At 44.2% G+C, this 26,307-nt stretch overlaps 1 protein-coding gene and 1 pseudogene across 4 annotated transcripts in view; one reads left to right on the forward strand and one right to left on the reverse strand.

Annotated features, from left to right (window-relative positions):
- Nucleotides 1-26,307, reverse strand: part of ILKAP (ILK associated serine/threonine phosphatase) — a 29,455-nt gene that overhangs the window by 1,014 nt on the left and 2,134 nt on the right. The window contains exons 2-10 of one of the 3 annotated variants that reach the window (XM_082840886.1): nt 19,502-19,567; nt 18,972-19,028; nt 15,635-15,754; nt 14,089-14,215; nt 12,588-12,694; nt 11,866-11,959; nt 11,499-11,586; nt 10,006-10,127; nt 2,892-3,011 (exon numbers count right to left, since the gene is read on the reverse strand). In XM_082840886.1, coding sequence (XP_082697012.1) covers nt 2,892-3,011; nt 10,006-10,127; nt 11,499-11,586; nt 11,866-11,959; nt 12,588-12,694; nt 14,089-14,215; nt 15,635-15,754; nt 18,972-19,028; nt 19,502-19,567 — 901 coding nt within the window. Of the gene's footprint in view, nt 1-2,891; nt 3,012-10,005; nt 10,128-11,498; nt 11,587-11,865; nt 11,960-12,587; nt 12,695-14,088; nt 14,216-15,634; nt 16,357-18,971; nt 19,029-19,501; nt 19,782-26,307 lie in introns of those variants that run through there. The other 2 variants (XM_082840885.1, XM_082840887.1) reach the window with 2 other exon arrangements.
- LOC309962847 (heterogeneous nuclear ribonucleoprotein A1-like) lies at nt 20,134-21,741 on the forward strand (annotated as a pseudogene). The gene has a single exon. The product of its transcript is annotated as a heterogeneous nuclear ribonucleoprotein A1-like (transcript).

Raw genomic sequence — 26,307 nt, forward strand, 5'->3', positions numbered from 1 at the left:
ACTCTCTGTCCACCAAAAATTATGGATTAACCTAAACCCACTTCTTAGACAAACTCTAGGAAAATCACCGAATAAAATCCATCAGGTGTTATGATAAATACATGCTAAATTTCTATCACCACACGCCTCGAGCCATTTCCCAAACATACTGCATGGGCCAAAAGGTTCGTTCACTTTTTTTCTGTAAGATGGCTCTAGTAGCACTCAGTTGTCTTTAACTTCATTCGAAACAATTTTGTTAGATTGTATGTGACAGCTGTCATATCAGTGTACATTTAAAAAAAAGACTTATTGGGCTTCCCTGGTGGCGCAGTGGTTGAGAGTCCGCCTGCCGATGCAGGGGACACGGGTTCGTGCCCCGGTCCGGGAATATCCCACATGCCGCGGAGCGGCTGGGCCCGTGAGCCATGGCCGCTAAGCCTGCGCATCCGGAGCCTGTGCTCCGCAACGGGAGAGGCCACAACAGTGAGAGGCCCGCGTACCGCAAAAAAAAAAAAAAAGACTTATCAAAATTGGTGAATTTTTGTGTAGCCGTTTTAATATTGAAGATGGGAGAAAAAAGCAACATTTTCGGCATATTATGATTATTTCAAGAAAGGTAAAAACGCAACTGAAATGCAAAAAAAGATTTGTGCAGTGTATGGAGAAGGTGCTGTGACTGATCGAATGTGTCAAAAGTGGTCTGTGAAGTTTTGTGCTGGAGATTTCTCACTGGACGCCGCTCCATGGTCAGGCAGACCAGTTGAAGTAGACAGTGATCAAATCGAGACATTAATTGAGAACAATCACCGTTATACCACGCTGGTGACAGCCGACACACTCGAAATATCCAAATCAAGCGCTGAAAATCACCTGCACCAGCTTGGTTATGTTCATCGCTTTGATGTTTCGGTTCCACGTAAGTTAAGCGAAAAAAACTTTCTTGACCACATTTCCGCATGTGATTCTCTACTGAAATGTAATGAAAATGTTCCGTTTTTAAAACAAATCATGATGGGCAATGAAAAGTGACAATAATGTGGAATGGAAGAGATCGTGGGGCAAGCTAAATGAACCACCACCAACCACACCAAAGGCCGGTCTTCATCCAAAGAAGGTGATGTTGTGTATATGGTGGGATTGGAAGGGAGTCCTCTATTATGAGCTCCTTCTGGAAAACCAAACGATTAATTCCAACAAGTACTGCTCCCAATTACACCAACTGAAAGCAGCACTCGACGAAAAGTGTCCAGAATTAATCAAGAGAAAACGCATAATCTTCTAGCAGGATAACGCAAAACTGCATGTTTCTTTGATGACCAGGCACAAACTGTTACACCTTGGCTGGGAAGTTTGATTCATCCACCGTATTCACCAGACATTTCACCTTCGGATTTCCATTTATTTCAGTCTTTACAAAATTCTCTCAATGGAAAACAATGTCGATTCCCTGGAGGACTGTAAAAGGCCCCTGGAACAGTTCTTTGCTCAAAAAGATAAAAAGTTTGGGGAAGATGGGATTGTGAAGTTGGCTGAAAAATGGCAGAAGGTAGTGGAACAAAAGGGTGAATACGTTCTTCAATAAAGTTCTTGGTGAAAATGAAAAATGTGTCTTTTATTTTTACTTAAAAAAACAAAGGCACTTTTTGGCCAACCCAATAAAACTGACAGTTTGTGGACTTAAGGAATGTTCTCAAGCACTCACTCCCCACGTGAAGGGAGAACCACCTTCCACTTTCACCATCTGAGAACAGGACTACCTCCCTTTCAAAGCCCCCTCTAGACTTCCCAAGGAAAGTCTTTCTGAACAATGATGGATGAGACGAGACAGTTCTGGTTCTCCCAGGACAGCTTCCCCACAGATCTAACACCCTTTTCTCCTCATTTGAATACCCAGGTCCTGGTTTTCCTCTTTTGACTGGGCATTCATTCAACACGTATCTACCAGGGCACAGGTCCAAGCAGGTGCCGGCCCCTTCCACTGACGTGACAGACCCTAAGCAACTGGCCATACAAACACACAACCATGATCCAAAGCAGAGGGAGCTCGAGCAGTACGTACAACAGGGGGCCTGGTCTAATGTGGGGACAGACGAGACTCCCCTGAGGCATCATCTAGAAAACCAGAGGAGCTGGTGGAACCGTGTCCCAAGACGCTCACTCAGCAGGCGGGGGGCCGGGGTAAGGCTCCTCCCTCGCAGCACTGGCCTCCCTGGTCTCCTTCCACTGCTGCCTTAGTTCACCTCCCCCATCCCCACCCGCAGCGAGGGCCAGAGCATCAGTTCCTCACTGGCCGCTGGGCTCCGTCCTACTCCAGCCTCTAACACTGACTTGCTGAGGGCTTCTGGCACTAGGCATGGTGCCTCACCTTCAAGCAGCTCAGAATTAGGGGCTGGACAATTAAACAAGGGGTCTCTTTCTCAACCTAACTTGACTCTGCTTAAAAACCCCCCAGGATTCTCCACCAATTATGAGCTAAAATTCAAGCTCCTCAGCAAAGAATCCAGGGCCTTTACAATCTGTCCCCAGGTACCCTGCCATCACTTTCCTGACTCCCTATTATGGCATCTGCCTGGCCACATCTTCATCCTGTCCCTTGTGTCCGCTCTGCCAAAAAGCCCTTCTCTTTTCTCCAGCAAGGATGCCTCTCTCCCCCCACAGCCAAAGTCTCCCAGAGCACCCCACACTCTTAAGACACACTAGACTGGAACCGCCCATTCACAGGTGCTCCCCCTGGCAGACTGTGGACCCCACAAGAGCAGAAACGGTATTTTATTTACCCCTGCACCTCTAGGGCCTAGCACAGTGCCCGAGACATGGCTGCCCACCCCAGGTTCACTACACAAACTGGAAGAAATCAGAAGAGAAACAAAACCATGTGCGTGCACACCTGTGCCTCTGGGAGGTTTTACCTGTCGTTGGGGGTCAGCTGGCAGCGTCTGATATCTGGCACAGAAGTGACCCCACAGCGCTTGTACTGCCCATCCCCAATGGAGCGGGACACCTCCAGCACACCCAGGACACGCCCGTCCCTAAAATGAGGGGAAAAGCAAATTCAGATTCCATCTGACAGATCACGGGTCACAGTACTCAGAATCCGATCTTAAAAGCAGAAAAATGGGATAGAGTAAAAGATGTAACCTGTGGAATCCGCATCTCTTAGCCTCTAATACATAGCAGCGTCTGAGCATTTTTGTGCTGAGTCTTCTTTGTTCTAGGTCGTTCACACTCCTGCTGCCCCTGGCTCCTCAGCCCAACAGCACACTGATGGGGAGAGCGCCCCCTCTAGCTGGCATATGGCAGCCCTGGGCCTAAGCCATTGATTTGCCCATAGTCCACGGTCCAACTTGATTGGATGGGGACCTCGCTTTGTTTTTATCTTAAAGCTTCTCACGTGATTCAACCATGTCACCAGAGTTAAGAATAGCTGGAACAGAGGGATATTTTGCATTTCACTCTAATCAGATTCGGAAAATACCTGAAAATGACTATTCCCAGATTTGGAAGCGAGTTTTCTTTACACTGGGTATGAATAAGATTTAATATGACTTAAATGCAAATGGCAGTGTTCTGCACAGCATTATACTTCCACCCATTCTATTTTTAGATGAGGGATAGGGAGATGGGAAGGTGACCTATAAAAAGACTCCACATTGTAAGACAGAGTTCTGTCAGCAGGAGAAACAGTCCCTAGCCTGACACTCCCAAGGACAATTCCGGCGGTGTACTTGCTGTGTGACCTCGGGCAGCTGCAATCTCCCAAGCATCTAGACCCTCATGTGAAAAGCCAGAACCCACGCTCGACAAGGTGCGTCAGAGCACTCAGCAAACAGCAAAGCTGTGCGTGCGTGGAGGTGTACTGTCACCACGGGGCTCCCAAATGATAGAACAAGCTCTGGGGATGCTGTGTGATGGACACACATGGCCAGAAGCTGCTCGCCTGGGTCTGCGCTGCTGTCTCATAGAGTCAGAGCTCAGCCTGGCCCCTGGCCCTTCACTGTGCCCACAAAGTCGCCCACACCCTCCCAGTGGTCACAGCTGAATCACCAGCAACGAAGACTTCTGCTGGTGTCTGTGAAGAGCTGAGCAGTCTTCTCAAGTGCAAACAGTAAAACGCGCAGCAAGAGGGGCTGAAGTGCACAGGGGCCGAGCTGAAGAGTGCAGTGGGGCGGAGGGCGGGATCCCTCAGCCTCAGGAGCGCCTTTGAGGAAGCAGCTCAAAGTACGAGCACCGTGAGAAGCCAGCAAAGCGCTTCTTCGGGATCAAGGAACTGGGTGCCTGGCGCGCACCCAGCCCCACCCCCAAGTCATAAACCCAGCTTGTTTCAGTGAGATTGTGTGCAATGGCAGGTCCCAAAGCCCCAGTTACTACCAGCACAACTCAGTACACAAAACGTGGAACAATTCTTGAGTCTAATGAAGAAAAATGTGTGTGCCACAACACAGAGGCTGCCCTTTCCATTCTTGTTTACTGAGCAAAGTTCTACACAGAGTGGAAATCTTACACTCACTCACCTACTGGAGTGACAGGAGAAAGCAACAACGGACAGAATCGCAGACCCAGGAAAAGCCACTTACACTTCAGAAACGGACACCGCAAGCTGGCTGTCACTCTGCCTGCACTCAGTGTCACGGGCTATCTAAGACGTGTGTGTGCGAACGCCAGTCAGCTCCAGAGGCCAGTGCCAACTCTAAGGCTGTGCATCACAAGAGCACGAAGCCACACCACCTGCCTTCATGGTCAGTGACAACTGGAACAGGACCACACCCGACGAGGCCTGTCCAGAACCAGCCACGTGGATGTGTGGGCTCGCACTTCCCGGCGCGCTCCCATCCCCTCAGCAGAGCTCCTCCACACGCACCCGATACAATACGAGGCCAGCTTCCTAAACGCACCATAGGAAGCTGCGCGCTCTGCAGCGGGTTCTCCCTCAACAAACGGCTGAAAACCCACTCTCCTCCCGCTACCCTCAAAGTTCTCCCCCAAGACCACCATGCTGAGGAGGGAGTGGGCTTTGAGGTCCACACTCACGACCCACGTGCCTTCCCTCGGTACCAATCGTCCACAGGCCTGGCCTCCCACCCTCAAGCGACTTTTGCTCCACATTGCTTTGTCCCTCATCTCCTTCCCATCTGCCCAGCCGTCAGAGAACTGCTGTTCTATTGGTGGGAAAGTCGTTCAACAGAGTCCCCTGATCGTAGCTCTTTATGCTGCCATTTTCTGTTCCGGTTCTCCCTTCACAATCGGAGAGGGAGGCACTGGGACAGCCAATCTGGCTGTGAGGACAAGCCAGACCCTGCTCGGACTTCAGCAACTCTGGCAGGTGAGCGAATGCAGGGACTCGGTGGTCTTGCCAGGCTCGGAAAGCTGAGGCTGGGAGGTGGACGCTCTATCCTCTTCTGACCATCCCAGGATTGCAGATGCCAAGATCCAGTGTATTAATACGATGCGTGCTACAGAGAAGACTGCAGGTATGATTCCAGAAGTGTTTCTTTTTGCCATCAGAGACCTGTACCAGCACAAGTACTGCAAATCTGACACTAAATGCTACATGTGCAAGCTTCCCTTCAGCTGTTCAGTTGCCTTCCTTGTAAAATAAACACAAAACTGTTTTCACCTTCTCCGAGGAAGTCACCTGAAGGAGTGTAACGCACTGCTGCATACAGTATACTACCTTCAGTGTAAGCAAGTAGGAAAATAAAAATACATACGTGGATTTGCTTATTTTTGTAAAAAGAAACACTGGAAAGAATCAGGAAATAAGGGTGAAGGGAACAGAGACGAAAGCATGTCTAACTGCGCCTTTTATTTAACTTAGATAATTAACCACGTAAATGTGGGGGGTTTTTCATTTTTAAAATTGTGGTAAAAATACATGTAACAAAATTTACCATCTTAACTACTTTTTTTTAAAAAATAAATTTATTTATTTTTGGCTGTGTTGGGTCTTCGTTTCTGTGCGAGGGCTTTCTCTAGTTGCGGCGAGCGGGGGCCACTCTTCATTGCAGTGCGCGGGCCTCTCACTATTGCAGCCTCTCTTGTTGTGGAGCACAGGCTCCAGACGCACAGGCTCAGTAGTTATGGCTCACGGGCCGAGTTGCTCCGTGGCATGTGGGATCTTCCCAGACCAGGTCTCGAACCTGTGTCCCCTGCTTTGGCAGGCAGATTCTCAACCACTGCGCCACCAGGGAAGTCCCTTAAGACCTTTTTTTTTTTTTTTTTTTGGCGGTACGCGGACCTCTCACTGCTGTGGCCTCTCCCATTGCGGAACACAGGCTCTGGACACGCAGGCTCAGCGGCCATGGCTCACGGGCCCAGCTGCTCCGCGGCATGTGGGATCTCCCCGGACCGGGGCACGAACCCGTGTCCCCTACATTGGTAGGCAGACTCTCAACCACTGCGCCACCAGGGAAGCCCTTAACTACTTTTAAACGTACAGTTGAGTGGCATTAAGTACATTCACGTTGTTGTGCAACCATCACCACAATCCATCTCCAAAAACCTTCCCAGCTTCCCAAACTGAACTCTGCGGCCATTAAACACCAACTCCCCCTCCCCCTCCCCCGACAACTCCCACCCTACTTTCTGCCCCGGTGATGATTCTGACCACTCAGGGACCTCATATAAGTGAAACCATACAGCAGTCACTCTTCTGTGAGTAGCTTATTCTAACACTTAGCAAAATGTCCTCAAGGTTCATCCATGCGACAGGATTTCCCTCCTTGTTAAGGCTGAATAGTATTTCCATTGTATGGAGAAACCGTATTTTGTTCACGACTTCATCTATGGATGGACACTTGGGTTGCTTCCACCTTTTGGTTCTTGTGAAAAATGCTGCTGTGAACATGGGTGCACGCCTATCTCTTCTAATCCACTGCTCTGAATTTTGGGGGGTATATACCCAGGAGTGGAATTGCTAGATCATATGGTGGATCTATTTATTTTTTATTTTTAAATTTATTTTTTATTGAAGTACACTTGATTTACAATGTTGTGTGATAGATCTATTTTTAATTTGTGAGGAACTGCCAAACTATTTTCCACAGCAGATGCACCATTTTACATTCCCACCAGCAGGAAAAGCCCTGAAGTTGAAAGCAAAATGAAACTAATGATCATAATAACCAGAGTGTAACAAAACCGCAGTGAAAATAGTTATTCCATGTTTACACACAGTACTCCGTATACCCTCAGTGAAGCACGGACTAAGGATAAGAGAACCACAGGAACTCAAATTCATTAATAGTGATACTGTTGATACTATGATTTCCAAGCTATTTTGGCAAATAAATATACTAATGTTGTTAGGAACCAAGATTTTCAGCATAAAAGAAGACACTACAAGTACTGAATCAAAGAATTTAAGAGAAAGCCCTATAAGTGTCCAATATGAATGAGAAATAGCAATCTAAGCTCACAGCTTAAAAAGAGAGAGAGAGAGAGAGAGAGAGAGAGAGAGAGAGAGAGAGAGAGAGAGTGTGTGTTTCCTGGCTCTGTCCTAGAACAGACGCAGAATTGATGACGCTGCAGTTGAAACAAGCATCCCCAGCATATGGAGCTCAGCTTTAAGACAAAGGCAGAAGTGTCTGAAGCAAGCCGAAGCTCCCGCCCACTGGCCACAGATGAGGTCATGTGAGCAGCAAGAGCACCCTGCCTCTACAGCTAGAATCAGCGCCTCCATACATAAAGCCACCTGCAGTGACTCATGGAGCAAGGAAAAGGGGATGGAGAGAAGCAGAGAAGGGAAAGAAAACACTAGTTTCCACAACTGTGGGTGGCTCTCACTCTGCAAATGGTGATTAAAGAATTCAACATTTACCCTGCTTTCAGGGAGAAACTATGGTTCACCCCCTATTGATGAAGGAAAGCCTTTCTTTATAGGATGCCTGTCAATACACGTAGAAGGAAGCACAGAAGTAGATGATCATCTTTGCCATCCCTGTGGAATAAATGATTCATGCAAGGATCACTAAGGGATGATAAAACCGTCAGCTGAAAGGCTGGTGGGCCACAATGTTCACAAGGTGCTCAAGTGTATCTCCCCGGATCATGGGCTGATAACACGGAAACACGTCCTTTCACTCTGGAGCCATCTGTTGTCACCACATGGTAGCCATGGTAGCCAGCATGGAATCAGTATCACACCAGTGACCTTACATGGCTACTGAAGTGAGGGACTATCAAAAGTACATAGCATCCCCCATCAAATATTTTTGCTGAAAATGTCTTATCTGAATTTAAAGAAGCCTTTAGACCTAACTTCTAGTTTACAAAAAATACACACAAGCAACTAAACAATACTATGAAAAAACAGCACTGGTGACCCTATACAAGTGCTGACTAGTGATGATCCAAGCCTAGTGCAAGTGAAGATGATTCTACATGGAAAGATGTGAGTCCAAGGTAGATGCGAACACTGACCAGACCCTGGTTTCAAACAGACACTGTGGGGACAACTGGGGAAATACGAGTACAGACGGGATATTAGATAACCTAACACAACCTAAGGAATTATTATTTTCTTAGGTGTTATGTCTGCAACTAACTTTTAAATAGTTCAGCCAAACACACACATAAACAGACAAAGCAAAATGGCAAAATGTTAACTACTGAATCTAGGTGGTAGATATTGAAATGTTTACTCTTTTAAAATGTTTTCTGCATGTCTGAAAATTTTAATAATAAAAGGAGGAGGGGGTGGTGGAAAAGAAAAAGCATGCCACCCCTGGCCTCAGGCAGGAGATGGGCCACAGCCTGGCCCTGCTGCTCAGGAACAGAAAGCCCCTGCTGTCTCTGAGCCTCCCACCCCGTTTCTCTAAATTGAGGGGCTCACCCTAAGCCCACACTGTTCTTAGCAAGTAGGGATTGGGAAACAGGAAGTAAATGCAATGCAGCTAATCTTACTTTCAGCCATAGGACTGCCAATGTCAAAATCTTTTCAAGGAGTTCAGGCAAAAGCAGCATTTTAAAGTTATAATAAAGGGCAGAAAAGGTGATGCTGACACTAACACTGGGGTCGCATTCTCGGGCATTAACTTCCACAGCAGTCATGGGGGAGAAGTCAGGCACAGAGCACTGGCCAAGGTCTGAACCCAGCCTGCAGTTCCGTCGGCGCTCATGTAGACAGCCACAACCAAGACCCAAATCACCTTTGACTAACCCAGGAGTTTTTTTAACCAACCCTAAGAATTCTAACTGCTCTCCAGAGACCTCCCTGCACCCCTGGCTAGAAACAGCCTGAAGCAATAATAAAAACTGCCCCAAATAAACAACAAGAGAAACTACACATCCAAGGACAAATAACTGCACTCTTACACTGATATATTACTTCTCCCTTATCTCCAACAGGAGACAAAATCCTCATGGGGTCAAACTGTAAGATGAACCAGAAAACACCTCTGATCAAATTCATAGTGCAATGTCCTTAAAGTATAATTCTCCTAAAGTGCAGAAAAGACCTAAGCCCTCCTTTAACTACCTGAGAGATGGCAGATGATAAACTAGAGCCGGCACACACTCTTCAAAGGTGTAAAGAGAGATGAACTGGAATTGCCATGGACGCAGCCAGGTAAGAGCGGCCCTCTGGGCTAGATAAGTTGTTCTCCAGGAAGACCAGAGGTGATCAGCACACACTACTGTCTTACATTTACTGTCTTAACCACTTTAGATTTTCTCTCTGGAGAATTTGCCGAAAACTGTAGCTTACCGGGTTGTGACAAATGACAGCTTTTATGAGAGTTACCAGGACCAGAGACAATGCTGCAAACGGTGAACTTGAATTTGAGACAGGTCTCCTTTTGCAAACGTAGGGAAGCATGTTTCTTGCATACATTTTTTGCTCCCACTTGGACACAGGTGAAATCCTACAACACTCGTTCACCTACTTCGACTTCACCAGGTTAGACCTCATACAGAGTCTCACTACGCTGAAGACTGCATGACACAGAACGTTCCACCCTCAGAGGTCTCAAGGCTGCTTTTACATAAGTGAACCCTCCTTCCCGAGTTCCCGTCACTCCCAGTTACCTGACATTCCCTCCAGCCTTCTGTATTCTCATTCGTTCTTCATACTGGGTTGGATTATGCTCCTTGCTGAGGCTTAAGGCTGCATGTTTTTGACTCTCCTCATTGTAACGACACAGGATTGCCTGGGAAGATGGAGAGTACACTGGCTGTGAAATTTATTGAGCCCAGCACCTAAAGTTGACAGCTGAAGAGAAAGGCTAACAATGGAGTTTCAGATTCAGCCTCCTGCTGACAAACTTGAGGTCAGTGGATCCAGCATCAAAAGTACAAGCAGCAAAGTGGTGTCACAAAAAAAATTCAGGGAGAGAAGCCCCGGGCTTGGGTCTCAAACTCTGGTGCAAACTCTGCTGGATGACCACAGCTCACTGCTCACCCTCACTAGGCCAACATCTTCTCATCTGTGACGTGAAAGGGAGGACCTAACAGGTACCAAGGCCCCTTTAGGCGTTACCATTCCAAGAGTTTACAATGGCAAAGACGAGGGCAGTTTGGTGGGCTGACCAAGTACCTCTCCGTGGGTTCCCGCCACCATGTTTACTGTGTGGTAACTTCCGGACAAACCTCTTATTCTACAGAGGAGGAAGCCTGAGGCCCAGGGGATAAGCATCGTGCCTAGAGTCAGAGAGCAAGGCCAGGACTCAAACTTGGGCCTGACTCCAAAGTCTCTCTTTTTTGTCCAATTTTACTCATGTTGTTTTTTTAAGTCCTTTGATCTAAACACCTATGTACAAGAGACAGTCCACTAGCCCGACCCACTAAAACATGACCAGAACATGAACTCCACTAGGGCAGGGCTGTCATCTGTGATGCTACAGCTCCTAGCGCTCCATATTTATAGATCACCCTAAAAGCAACAGGGGTGGGAGCAGCTATTTCCACGTCTGAAGGTGCTAGTAAGAGTGGGAAGGTCACTTTGTCCAGTGACTGCTGAACAAGCATGGAGAATGGCTGAAAAGCAAACGGCAATGGAGGTGAACATCCGCTCCTGGCAGGGGAAGTGGGAGGGACTGCAGAGACCCTGCAGAGCACTGCCCTCCAGCTCTGTCATTCCCCACAACTGGGACTGGGACACAGGATGTCACCAGTGGGAAATCATCGGGTTTCTCCCTCAGCCAGGTGTACTGGGCTCAACGGATATATGTCACATCATCTAGCACTTTCTAGCTACAGCTTTTGAGTTATTCATTCATTATGGCCTGAGGTCAGAAAAATGAAGATGAATATTTAAGGTACTTGCAGGCCAATTAAATTCCAACTCACAGCTCTGTATCTGACAGACAGGGTATAAGCCTTCTCAGAGAACAAACAGCTTCAAGCTTAGCTGCTGTTCCCTGACCCAGAACTTAAACCCTGCAGCAGAACCCCCTGCAGCAACCCCAATAGAAGATTCCAACCCAGCCATCATCACTGTAATCTTATTCAGCAAGTGCTTCTACAGCTCTTCTCCCATGTGACATGCTGTTATCTAAACAGGTGCCTCCAGAGTCACATACCCGACTATCTCCGAGGTTGGCAATATAAAGAATGTTGTCTACAGCCAGAACACAGGTAGCAGTGGACCCATCTTTCCAGGCAGGCTTCCTGGGGGGAAACACATCAGAAATACAGTCACCACCAACATGCTAGCACTTTGAGGCTAATTTCCAGAGTTGAATGGGGAGTCTTATACTTTTTAAATGGATGGTTTGATATGTGCTTTTTTCTGTTCCAGATTTCGTTAAGTTGTGAGAGATTACTTGGTGTTAGGAACTTTTCAGACAGTGAGCATTAGCATTAAACTGCATTAGCAGGCCTGGAATGTGTTTAGGAAAACAACACACGTGCTCCACTCATGTGTCTTCATGTGGTTATTACACTTACTGGCTTGAAGCTTGCTTCAGGAATTCTTCATCAGTATGCTTGAAAGTGTCCAAGAGGCATCTTTTCACGGTTTTCTCTACACTGATTACATCTCCTATTACAGAAGGAACAAAAGAAAACAAACTCTTAAGGAGGGAAGATTATCCTCCCGCCACTGTCATTTTGTTTCTGTATTACGACCAAGAACAGCCTGTACTTCCTCACCTCTAAGTGCCACCTGCATTTGGTTTTAGTAGTCTCCCAAATACAAAGGCAAGACACTCACTTGTACCCAAAGACATTCCACGAGAGGGGCCAATCACTCAGAGACACGAGAAGTTCCATACTAGGCACACCTGCACGGCCACTGCACCTGCTCACCTCAGAGCCACCTCCTCTCAGCCCTGCTCTTTTATTTTTTTTTATTTTTATTTTTTGCGGTACGCGGGCCTCTTACTGTTGTGGCCTCTCCCGTTGCGGAGCACAGGCTCCGGACGAGCAGGCTCAGCGGCCATGGCTCACGGGCCCAGCCGCTCCGCGGCATGTGGGATCTTCCTGGACCGGGGCATGAACCTGTGTCCCCTGCATTGGCAGGAGGACTCTCAACCACTGCGCCACCAGGGAAGCCCATCCCTGCTCTTTTAGAGTCACCAAGGACTCTGCTAAAGCCAGTGACATGTCACTGATCAGCACAAACAGCCAACACCAAGATGAACATGAACCGATTTAGCTCTCAGTCTCACCTTTAGGAAATTTCCTGATTAAGTTCTGATGCAAATTCTGTGCAGCAAATTTTGAGGCTCGAATTCCTCCATGTCCATCGAAAACAGCAAAATATGAAACCCGGGTACTGGAACAATGAACTGAGAGTCAGAGAGAGTCTCACAGCAAAGACTACTCCTCTCCATAAAAGCTGTTAACTCTTAGACAGCGAACATCAACATTACCTGAGACAAACATTTAAGTAACTTCCGTGACATTTTTAAATTAAGAATTAAAAACTCACACTTGTTTTTAAAAATCAAGATCTATTAACCCTGATTTTTCACTAAACTAAAATTCAGAACTTTCTTCTATTTAAAGCAGATTTAGTTTCAAACACTAACACACAGATAAACAGTTACTGATCCAAGACGGTCAAAAATATCTGTAAGAGTTATAGCTGATTCACTTTGTTGTATAGCAGAAACTAACACAATATTGTAAAGCAATTATACTCCAATAAAGATATTAAAAAATTATTTAAAAAAATCTATGAGAGACAGAATAGGTAATTTCAGGATTCTTGCTCAAACTGACCAATATAGAATTCTTAAAGCCTATCTTACTATAGTCTTATTCCTATTCCCCTTTCAAGTTTTGCCAAAAAACATAAATAGAATAAATGTCATTAAAAAACTGTTTCAAGAAGGATAGAACAAAAATGCCTATGAGAAATGACATTTATTCTGCAGAGCTGCTCTTTTTTCAAACATTTTTGAAATTCCTTTTCAATTTGGGACATCACAACCCATGAAAAAATAAATTTCATGTGGTTGATAACTCAGAATCTTACAGCGTAGTAATTGCTAGTTATGGCTTAGTGTTCCTCAATTAAATCTATCCCGAAAATATCTACCCCCGTGGGGCTCTCCAGAAGCCCCTTTCCTGGGTTCAAAAGCAACTCCAAAGCATATTCCTGCTCTTGGTGAGCAATGGCTTTTCCTCCATGCCTTTTCCTTCATTTTAGTTTGTACAACTGCAGGAAATCTTCTTGATGCCATTTCTGCGTTTTTGTTCTCTTTCTGGGCCCTCACTATCTGCGCTAGCTCTCCCGGATCACCATTCACCTCTATAATTAGCAGCTTCTACCTCTATCTCCTGGGTCAAAGAATAAGAATACTATCTGTCAGAACCTCTTCAGGTACTGGTGGAAAGCACACACCCCAAGACCCAAAATAGGGAGAGTCATTTCCCAATTAGCAGGGTTTCTCAAGTTCAGCAGGACAACTGTTGTAGGGCTAACCCGTGCACTATAGGATAACATCCTGGCCTCCACTCACCATATGCCAGTAGTACATCCCCCACTGTGACAACCAAAAATGTCCCTGGGGGGCAAAACCAACCCCAGCTGAGAACTACTGATGTTGAACCAAGCAGCTCAAGAAATATGTCTTTCTAATAAACACAAACTGGATACAGCCCAAAGTTCCCATCAGAACAGAGACTTTTATGCCATCAGGCTGCTAGAGCACAGACACTCACATGAGGGAGGAGGGGGGCCTACACTCCTCGGTGATGTCATTCAGGATGACATGGGCGTCCTGCATCTCCTCCCGCTCGCCCTTCCGCTCAGCTACATAGCCTTTCAAACCAAAGATCACCGAAGAGCCTAAGAAAAAGAGAACAAAAAGCCAATACAAAACTGTGCCCTTCTCTCCAGAAGCCCTAGTCCCAGAGCAAATGAGAGGGAACTATGGCTGTTCTACTCAGCAATGCCCTAACGCTGCAAACAAATAAGCTATACCCCTCAAGGCATCTCCCGGGCTGCAAGTCTGTTACAAGATTCAGACCACTGTTGGACAGGGCCGGTCTCTGCAAGGCTGAGCAGTGGAAAGGAGACAGCAGACAACAGCAAGTTAGTACAGAATGGCTTCTCTTGCGAGGGCATTAAGTCAAAGCACCAGAGCAAGGAATGTGCTGTCATCCCACAGAAGTGGGACTTGAACTGGGGCAAGGAATTCTGTGCAAATCTAGTCTGTCAGTAATTTAAGAAGGACAAAAAAATTTCTAGTTTAGAGGAATGCAAGCAAGTAGAGTTTATCCCTAATACCCTGTTGGAGACACTGGAAATATATATTTCCATGCTTGAGGCTGGAAGAATTTGAACAAATGATAAGATCAGCTGCTTTTACTTTAATTGAGGAAGGAAAGGAAAAAGGAGTTCACTGGAGGCGTAGAAATTTCTCTTTAATGGCTGGTTTAAGCTTTTTCTGACACCTAGATCCATAGAAGTGATAGAATGAGCGCTTTCTGAAGAGCGGCTGGTGGCAGGCACAGTGCTCTCCAGGCTCAAGGCAGTGACAAGCCAAGCTGAGCGCACGTCTTCACAGCAGAGGCGGAGCAGGTCCTCTCACACCTGCACTGCAGCCTACAGCCTCTGCCTTGAGATCACTTATGGCACAAGACAAAGTGGCCAGTGCAATAAGTGAAAATCCAGTTTTTCTCTTTAGCTGATACTTTTCATTTCTTCCCCACTCACTGTGACATGTTACAAAGCTGACTACAAATTTCAATTGCTTTTTCCAGCCTCAGGCTGTCTCTTGGGACCTGTCTACTGAGCTATTCACAGAATTCCAAGTGCTAACCAACAGGCTGGGGACAAGGAACTGGGGGGCCAATAAGCTAAACACTCACTGCCGAAGGCTAAGTAAGAACTACCTGTGGTTTTTAACCCTTGAATGACAAATGCAGGTTTCCTATCTGACCAAAGGTAACAGATGTACATGGAGAGCAAAGAGAGAGGAAGCAAAAGTAAACTTGGAAATCCGTTTGCAAATAAGAAACCCTATCCACTTCTTAAACACAGACATTAAAAGGAAGTATTGGGTTGGCCAAAAAGGTCAGTCAGTTAATGAATACATTATTCAATGAACTCCTTGGTGAAAATGAAAAATGTCTTTTATTTTTACTTAAAACCGAACGAACTTTTTGGCCAATCCAATATTGTCGGAAAGCTGAGCTTGTTTTTTGCTCTGGGTTGTTTTACAATATGAAGTCTAATACATTTGTTTTCAAACTGTCTGAAAACCTTTACAAACTTTCTTTTCCACAAGCTCTTCACTGCCATTCTTCTCTTCTTCAGAGGTTTTTCTCTTTGCTCCTTTCCCTTCATTCTTTACCACCTGGGATATCGAAGTGTCAAGAGAACCTGGAAATATAAAGTCAAAGCCAGACAGAAACACAGCTGTAGACGGTAAGAGTCCCTAGCAGACCAGGCTCCTCCCAGCCCTCAGAGACAAAAGACATTTGAGAGAGGCCTGGCAGAGAGAGAGGCACAGCAGTCACGGCTATGACTTTGAGGGGTGGGGCAGTGCCTGGGCACCCACAGTGGGAGACCACAAATTAAGATCCAGGCCCTGCTCAGACTGGCATAAGACGACATGCAAGAGAGGCTTCTCAGTGGTAAAAATAGACATTCATATCTTGGGGCTATGGCACATATATGATGTTTTACACCCACAAGCCCTTACTTATAAGTAAGTTTCCAAAATCTGCAAAGTGAAATGTCCTGAACCAGTTCAAAAGAGTAACAAGTGTAGGGCTTCCCTGGTGGCGCAGTGGTTGAGAGTCCAACTGCCGATGCAGGGGGCACGGGTTCGTGCCCCAGTCCGGGAAGATCCCACATGCCGCGGAGCGGCTGGGCCCGTGAGCCATAGCCGCTGAGGCTGCGCGTCCGGAGCCTGTGCTCCGCAACAGGAGAGGCCACAACCGTGAGAGGCCCGCGTACCGCAAAAAAAAAAAAAAAGAGAGTAACAAGTGCCAAAAAAGGCTTAAAATAAACATCAGGAACATTTAAGAACTGTATGTATCCTGAAAGGCAAAATAGGACTGCTGAAGCCATTCCCACTTGCAAAGGGACGAATTTGTATTCAAAGCCAGAGCTAAGAGCACCTGCAGTGTGTATGCATTTTGGAACAACAGAAGTCTAGTTTCAAATCTCAGTTCTTCCACTTCCAAGGGGTGTGCCCTTAAGGCAAGTTACTTAACCTTCCAGCCTCAGTTTCTTCACCCGTAATAGGGCGAATACTGTCCTCTCAGGGGCTTGTTTGAAAACTGCTGGGGAGAAGGTATGTAAAGCATTCATCACAGTGCCTGGTCCATCAAGTATCCAATAAATGGCCCTAAGTATTCTCTGCATTTAGGTATAAAAGCATGCAACCATTTATTATTTATTCAACTATTCTTTGCCAGACATTTCTGAGTACTGAGAAAAAAAAGGAAAGAAATGTCCCTGCCTGCAAGAAGGGTCAATTACTTGCAAAGGACAGATTTCTGCAACAGTATAACACACACATCCCACCCCACATAGTAAGGCAAATTAACTGGGACAATGTCACGGATTTCCCAAAGGTCTCTTCATTAGCCTCCTGTCACTTACTGTTTGTGTTCCAGTTTTCCCAGTGTGTATGTAAAAGAATCTTCCTTTCTTTTAAATTGAAAAACAGAGAAATGTTTTAAACTGTTATTGACTTCTAAGTGAATCACATTGTCATCAGAGAATGCGGTCTACGTATGAAGCTGATTCTTTACTGGGACTTACTTTATGGGCTAGAATGCAGTCAATTTTTGTAAATGGCTCTTGCCTGCTTGAGAAGAAAGATATGTCTTCTCAAGAAAGCCTAAATACTGCATACAAGATTGGATTCTATATCCCAAAAAAAAAAAAAAATCAAGCTTGTTAACAATGGTGTTGACGTCTTCTAAGTCGCTACTAGTTTATTGCCTTTTGCCCTGTGGATAACTAAGATGTAACTATGCTGAATCTTCCTTTTTTAAATTAAATCTGTTAAGAGCCCTAGTTGCACACGTTAACTTTCATTTTAACTAAGTGCACTGTCTTTACTGGGAAAGTTTTAGGGTAAATTGTATGAGAATGCTGTAATTTTTTGGTATGGATACATAGCCTGAAAACCTGAGACTTCTTATGTAAGACAATTGTGATACTTTTTCTAAATATAGGAATGATACCTAATTTAATCCGTACTTTCTAGACTAATTCCAATGAATTTATGGTAAAGAATTAATAATACAAAAAATATACCTGAAAAGCAGCAAGTGTTCTATTTGACAACATAAGGAAGGTTTTTTACACTAGAGGATAAAACTGCACGTGAAAAAGGACAGCCTGCATCCCCACTGTCCCCCACCATTGCCCTACCTTCCCCCTCCCTTTGGGGGAATTCCATGTGAGAAGTTCTCAGTTAGTGGAATAATACATTCGTCATATATGACAACCTAGAAGAATCGGCTCTATTTTCCCCTTCTGTGTAATTGGGACATAAAAGGAAAAGTTAAACATTTACAGGAACAGGTAGAGCCAATGTTAATAGGCTTGACAAAAATGAAATCAAATCAATAAAAAGAATCTTGAGAACATAAAAGGACTGACTGGAAAATAATTAACTAAGGTCTTGAATTTTAAGAATTCAAATTCCTGCACATGGTCTGTACCAGTCAGTAAAGCAGTGTCATTCTGACTTCATTTTCTTAAAATCAAAATTTTTTTTAATGTAAGTGGCATAAAACAAATGACTTATTTATCAGGAAACTGAAAATATTTTAACTGTACTTCATATATTCAGACACTTCTGCTGGATACATTTGGGTCTGTCAGGAATATAACAAGGCAAAACCAGAATGACAGACTGAGATTTTCTTTTAAACGTTAATAACAGGGACTTCCCTGGTGGTGCAGTGGTTGAGAATCTGCCTGCTAATACAGGGGACATGGGTTCGAGCTCTGGTCTGGGAAGATCCCACATGCCGCGGAGCAACTAGGCCCGTGAGCCACAACTACTGAGCCTGTGCGTCTGGAGCCTGTGCTCCACAACAGAGAGGCTGCAATAGTGAGAGGCCTGCGCACCGCGATGAAGAGTGGCCCCTGCTTGCCACAACTAAAGAAAGCCCTTGCACAGAAACGAAGACCCAACACAGCATAAATAAATAAATAAATAAATAAAATTTTTAAAAAACACGTTAATAACAAAGATCAAAGTAAATTACTGGACTCTTTACTTCTTAAAAGTCAGTTGCAAGAAGTAAAAAATAATCACCAAAAAGTGATGTAGCATTTAAGCGTCTTTTTGCTTCCACCTAATGGTATCTATTTAGGGTTTTTTTTGCGGGAACTTAGGTCCCCAACCAGGGATCAAACCTTGGCCCCAGCAGTGAAAGCACTGAGTCCTAACCACTGGACTGCCAAGAAATTCCAGGTATCTATTCAGTTTTAATAAACCTTATGTTGTATTATGATTTAATATCATCCTAAGGCTTGTTACAAGCTATAAATAAATAAATTTTACGTAAGGGTAAAATAGTGCATATTATTTCCACCAGCACGTTGGACGTTTTTCCCTACCACTTACCTGAATCACCACTGCTGGCTGGTGGGAGATCATCAAAAAGCAAAGGTCCCCCCGATCCTGAAACACAGCAGAACACTGAGTGAGTCCACAAAACCAGGAGGAGGCTTAAGTTTCAGAATCCATCCCACCAGGACACCTACACAGGTCATTGAAATAAACTCAAAACTCTTGTGTCAATCCAGTGGCAACTCATACAGTGCTAAATAATGTCTTGAACCTATTTTATTTTAAAGTCCTATCATTTCAAAGGAAACAAAAAAATCTGCCTTAAAGAGTTAAATCTTATTCCAGCTAGTATATTAAACACTCAAATGAACCAGAGAAAACTGCTCAACACTTTTATGCAGTTTCTCAGGGCTAGCGACTAGCGGATTTTTCTGCCTTACCTGATGCCATGGATTCAAAACTTAAGACAGTCCAACACCTAAAACATCTGTGTGTTGAAAATGGGGGAAAGGGAAAAAGATTGAGACAACTACAATCCCAGGATGACATGTTGACACACACCTGGGAGAGCCTGAAGACTGTACCTGAGTCAGTACTGCTGGCCGGAGGGAGATCATCAAAGAGCAGAGATCCTTTCTGAGCTTCTTTCCCTAGAACACGGAACACCTGCTTAGAGAGCATTTGGTCATTGGCCAGATGGGATTCAAAGGGGGACATCTTTAAGTTTGCCATTAAATTCAAATCTTCTCCCCGCTGCTGGACAAAGCTTATTTTTTAAAATATTTTCTTGACAGCCATTTAATAGGGACATTTGTTTCCAAAAAGTTACAGTCAACATATAATACAAGCAATGAAAGATGACCCAACAGGCGTTTTAAGGGCTATTAGGTGTTTTGAGGGAAACAAGTATTTTTTTTGATAATTTCACTATTTAACAAATATTTTAAAATCTTTCTTTAAAAGTGAATCCTGGGAAGAAAAAACTGACTCTAGAGCAAAACAATAATTCTATCTTGGTACCTCAATACAGAACTTCAGAAATAAAGGGACTCTTCAAAGATCTACAAGTCTTAAAAATCCTATTTCAGTACCATTCTGAATTAACCACCAGGGAGAATCTTAAACACACAGAGCACAGAGATGGTGAGAGGCCTGAGGGAAGCCAATCTGCCTTAACAGCACAGTGCCCAATTCAATAAATATCTATGAAGAAAATGAGGGATTTCAGAAACTCCAAGGTAAACTCAGGAGAAAGCCAGGAAACTTTCTAAAAACCTAAAGACTGGGCTTCCCTGGTGGCGCAATGGTTGAGAGTCCGCCTGCCGATGTAGGGGACACGGGTTCATGCCCTGGTCTGGGAAGATCCCACATGCCGCGAAGCGGCTGGGCCCGTGAGCCATGGCCGCTGAGCCTGCGCGTCCGGAGCCTGTGCTCCGCAACGGGAGAGGCCACAACAGTGAGAGGCCCGCGTACTGGAGAAAAAAAAAAAAAAAAAAAAAAAACACCTAAAGATTTACCTACCAAAAGTACTTATCTGAAATGTTTTATACTCAATTAGCCCTTTCCACATAAAATGTAACCATTATTCCTTCTCCAGCTTTCCCCAAAATTTCTATTGAAGCTATGAAATACATGAACTGGCCCACAGGAACGTGGGGGAAACAGAGGGCTAAAGATGAAGGTGTGGACATCCATGTCCTATGAAGTTCAACACACTGATCTTTCTCCTCTGAGTTCAAGTACAGAAATGTACTCATTTAAAAACCAATTCAGAGATACGTTCGGTAGATTACTCCTTTCTGCTCATGGACGCCGCAGAGTAAGCATCGTTGACATCTCCCCTCCGCCCCTCCACTGCCATCATGTCTAAGTCAGAGTCACCCAAAGAGCCCGAACAGCTGCAGAAGCTCTTCATCAGAGGTTTGAGCTTTGAAACAACCGATGACAGTCTGAGGAGCCATTTGGAGCAGTGGGGAACGCTCACAGACTGTGTGGTAATGAGGGATCCAAACACCAAACGCTCCAGAGGCTTCGGGTTTGTCACATACGCCACTGTGGAGGAGGTGGATGCGGCCACGAATGCAAGGCCACACGAGGTAGATGGAAGAGTTGGGGAACCAAAGAGGGCCGTCTCAAGAGAAGATTCTCAAAGACCTGGTGCCCACTTAACTGTGAAAAAGATTTTTGTTGGTGGCATTAAAGAAGACACTGAAGAACATCATCTAAGAGATTATTTTGAACAGTACGGGAAAATTGAAGTGTTTGAAATCATGACTGATCGAGGCAGTGTAAAAAGAGAGGCTCTGCTTTCGTAACCTTTGATGACCATGACTCTGTAGACAAGATTGTCATTCAGAAATACCACACTGTGAATGGCCACAACTGTGAAGTAAGGAAAGCCCTATCTAAGCAAGAGATGGCTAGTTCCTCATCCAGCCAAAGAGGTCGAAGTGGTTCTGGAAACTTTGGCGGTGGTCGTGGAGGTGGTTTTGGTGGGAATGACAACTTTGGTCGTGGAGGAGACTTCAGTGGTCGAGGTGGCTTTGGTGGCAGCCGCGGTGGTGGTGGATATGGTGGCAGTGGGGATGGCTATAATGGATTTGGTAATGATGGAAGCGATTTTGGAGGTGGTGGAAGCGACAATGATTTTGGCAGTTACAACAATCAATCTTCAAATTTTGGACCCATGAAAGGAGGAAACTTTGGAGGCAGAAGTTCTGGTCCCTATGGCGGTGGAGGCCAATACTTTGCCAAACCCCGAAACCAAGGTGGCTGTGGTGGTTCCAGCAGCAGCAGTAGCTGTGGCAGTGGCAGAAGGTTTTGATTACTGCCAGGAAACAAAGCTTAGCAGGAGAGGAGAGCCAGAGAAGTGACAGGGAAGCTACCGGTTACAACAGATTTGTGAGCTCAGCCAAGCACAGTGGTGGCAGGGCCTAGCTGCTACAAAGAAGACATGTGTATGGGCAAAAAAACTCGAGGACTGTATTTGTGACTAACTGTATAACAGGTTATTTTAGTTTCTGTTCTGTGGAAAGTGTAAAGCATTCCAACAAAGGGTTTTAATGTAGGTTTTTTTTTTTTTTTTTGCACCCATGCTGTTGATTGCTAAACGTAATAGTCTGATCATGACGCTGAATAAATGTGTCCTTTTTTTAAATGTCCTGTGTAAAGTTAGTCTACTCTGAAGCCATTTTGGTAAACTACGCCAACAGTGTGAAGTTAGTATTCCTTCAAGGTGATGCCGGGTTCCATTCAAAATTTATTTACAACCTGCTTTGGTGGAGAAGCTACTGTCTTCCGAAACCTTGGTGTAGTTGAACTGACAGTTACTGCGTTGTGACCTGGAGTTCACCGTGAAAAGGGTCACCCAAGCCAAGTCATGGAGTTTTCTGATTATTAATATATGATTGTTGGCACATCCTATGCAATATATCTAAATTGGATTATGGTACCAGATATAGATGGGAATGAAGCTTGTGTATCATCCATTATCATGTGTAATAAATAAACAATTTAATACCCTCTTAAAAAAAATAGAAGTAAAAACCAATTCAATGTGTACGCTCTAAAAGTTTCATCCATATTGTCTTTTTGCCTAGAAATGAGCTGGGTATCAATTTTACTTTTTTAAAAAAGTAAAAATTTTAATTAAAATTTATAAACTCCAAGAAAGGAAATTTCTTCAGGAGTCTTTAGGTCAGAAGTATATTAAATACCTGGTAATTCCTAATTTAACAAAAAGTAACTCTTCTGCTTTATACCCCTAATGCAAATGGGAAATGTCGACTCCATAAATTACATTTTTATCCCTTAGGATTACCCTAAAGACATTAAGTAATTACAAATACTTTCATTTTTCTCACAAGTGACATAAAGACTCTGTGGGGAGTATCCAAAAAAACAGCATTAGGAGGACACTAAGAGGCATTTAGGATAACCATTTACTCACTGTATTAATCCTCCTACAAGAATTGCTAATATTCTAGCAAGCCACTTCCAAGGGAAACTCAAACTGTATTGGTCTAAGCATCAACATGCCCATTCCAACAGACTCAAAACTGAATGCGATGACCCAGAACAATCACGCTGGATTCAGCGGGGCCAGAGCACCAGGCATCTTGGGAGAGGGGGACATTATAGGGAGGAGGCCAACCTGAAGACAATCAACCCTTCTACTTACGCAGGATCCGATTTTAATTTCTGAATTAAACTACCCATCTAAGTCAGGTCTTTCCAAATCCAATGTCCAATGGGGCAAAGTCCTCTTTTACCCAGGTATTAATACATTTTCGGTCCCGGCAAGCATTCCTCATAATAGAGTTTCCAGCTTAGCACTAGCCTGGCCTCTCTCCTTTGGCGACAACTCAGTTTAAGTCAGTTCCTCAAACCTACCACCAGCCCCAGAGAAGGGCTTATCTTCCCATGCTGAACAGAATGAGCCTCTCCTCTCCTCTGTCACTCTGGAATACTGTGAGTGGTATTTCAATTAAACACAATGAGATCATCTCATATTTCTGTTGGCCACGACTGAAAATGGCTTATATAAATGATAATTAACATTCGCTGCCTGCCAGGAACTATTCTAGTGCTCTACAAATTTTAATGGATTTAATCCTTACAATAATCTTACGAGGTGGGTACTATTATTATTGTAACTTACTGATAAGAAAACTGAGGCGCTTAGGTTAAATAACTGTCCAAGAGAGAGCCAGTGAGGAGTGGAGATCCAAACCCAGGCAGCCTGCTTTCCCAGCCCATGCTCCTGGCGACGTGCTACACTGCCCCCACCCCACACTGTTCTAGGAACTTCGCAAGGATCATCTCATTTAACCCTTACACAACCCCACAAGGAGAATCCCGAGGCTCTGTAAGATCTCTGGGACACCTTTTTGCACCACCAAAAGGGTCAGAGTTAGAGTAGCTTGCATCTGGATTCTGTAACAACAATCTGTAGGTCACAGATGCTATAAAGGGAACTTCTGGTTAGCCAGAACCTTACATTCTGTTTTGGATAAATAGTAATTCAAAGTATTTGGAGCTGCAATCATTGGACCAAGTGTGACCCTGACCCTAAACTTTGGAAGAGGCCCCTGATCTAAATGTAAGAACTCTCATAAAGAAAGAAACAAGACAGAAAACAAGTTTTTCACTACAGATAATCTTATCTCGATTGTTGGGTTTTTTTTTTAAGTTACCTACATTCTGAAGCTAAGTCTACTGAAAGTTACATACTATGCTGAGAAAAATACTCTTGGGCTGATTATATTCAGATTAGCTATAAGTTGCTACGTACAGTAAAGCAACAACAAGCTTTTAAATATTTTGCCTAAATTGCTTCTTATACCTAGATTTTCTCTTCAACTACAAATGTGACACAGCTGACCTCCTCATCCGAGGATGTGGAACCTGTGGATGCGGAGGGCCATTGTACTAGGCCATTTTATTGATATATAAGGGACTTGAGCATCCTCGGATTTTGGTATCCGAAGGGGATCCTGGAACCAATCCCCCACAGATACTGAGGGACTACTGTACATGTTTTCCAAATACCACAGACGTATTAGAAAAAGGCCCCGCCTCCCCGCCACCGTAACAGTTTATTGTATACTTTCCACTTTCCTTTATGCTCGTGAACTTGTGTATGTGCATTTTAATTTTTAAAAGGTAGAAGTATACTATATACACAACACTCTACATACATCATTATTCATGTAAGCCATCACACTGGGTCTAACGATTCGCTTCAACAGCCGCACACTATTCTCTATGGAAAGCACTGCCACTCACTTGGTCTGGTTCCCTTACTAATGGGCACGCAGCATGATTCTGGTTTTTTACATGACAAATAATGCCACAATAAACAACCCTAGGCTTATATCCTTATTTTATCTGCTAACTGCTGGTCAAAGGGTAAATTAATAAATCTGACAAATGCCAAAATTTGTTCCAAAAAAAGTTGTGGTAACTTTCACCCCCAACACGCTTTATGAGAATATCCATTTCTCTACACCCTCATTACCATCTTGCCAATTTTTAAATCTGATGGGTGAAAAATATGGCACATCAGTGATCTGCTATTCCTTTCCAGTGACGGAGGAAGCTCTGGTTGATGGGTCATTTGCATTTCTTCCTCTATAAACTGTCAGGACACATCCTTTGACCATTTTTCTAACGGGTCATCTCTTTTTCTTATTAATTTATCTGCGCCTTTCCCTTACTAGGGATAGTAACCTTTAGTATTGTGTACCACCTTTCTCTCAGTCTGTCTTTTGCCTTTGTGCTATTTTGCTTGCAGAAACTTTTTATTTTTACATAGCTAAATCCATTCTAATTTTTATGACTTGAGGTTTTTCTTATTAACCCTGAAGTTTTACAATTAGTCCAAGTTTTTTCTAATATCTTAGCCTTTATTTTATATTTAGATCTCCAATTTTCTAAAAGGAAATATTTTGAAGATGGCCTGCCAAGCAAATATTTATTTAGTCCCTGACAGCTGACCATCAGCTTTAAAGTGTACTGGTGTAGTGAAAGAACCGCCCTATAAAACTGAAACCAGGTTACTGCCCAAACAACTTTAAACCAGGACACCTTTAACTTGTTTGGACTGCCAAATATAAGCCGTCAATCTTTAAAGACATCAAGTCAGCACTTTTATGAGTATGATGTACCAGAGAAATTCCATTTCTATCTGATAATAACAAACATACTCCCTTTTTTAGGTAAGCTATGTATACTGTATATAAAAAACCTGATTTCACTCAGCAGTCAAAACATGTTAGGGGCTGGTATGAAAACTCCTAACTTAGCACAAAATCTGAAAACATTTAATGCGTTCTTTCCACATTTTTCTTCAGACCATAAAAATTAAGAGGCTTGGGGTAGGAACATTAGATGTAATGTTTAAAACAAAAAATCAAAGAACTAAATAAAATACACTTGATGTGATCTTAGGAGTGTGATACTTCCTCCCTTTGGACACTTAGTGTTTTCACAAAATCCATTTAAGAGTGCATTTTTTTCCCCTTCTGAATGGCTGTGAAAGTTAACTCATAGAATAGCATCTACTAGGCACTAGCATCTAGTAAACGCAGACCTCGTGCTCTACCTGTGCTAAATACCGTACACACAGCGCCCTGTCTAACCTGTGGGCTAACAGGAGGAGGCGACATTCATGTTTCCCAGAAGCAGGAACTGCCACAGAAGACAGCAAGAGCAGAGTTGGGATCAGAAACCACACAGTCTGATAACATGTCTGGAACAACTCTTTCTGGGGACTGTGAAAGTGTCTAGGTCTTTTATTGTTCCCTGAATTAGCTCAGAAATTGGTGGCACCTGCACATCCTTTGTGAGGGTCATGATGGTGCGATTCAGCCTCATCTCTCCATCCACT

This window comes from Leucopleurus acutus, assembly GCF_964270905.1.
Source record: "Leucopleurus acutus genome assembly, chromosome: 6".
Lineage (NCBI taxonomy): Eukaryota > Metazoa > Chordata > Mammalia > Artiodactyla > Delphinidae > Leucopleurus > Leucopleurus acutus.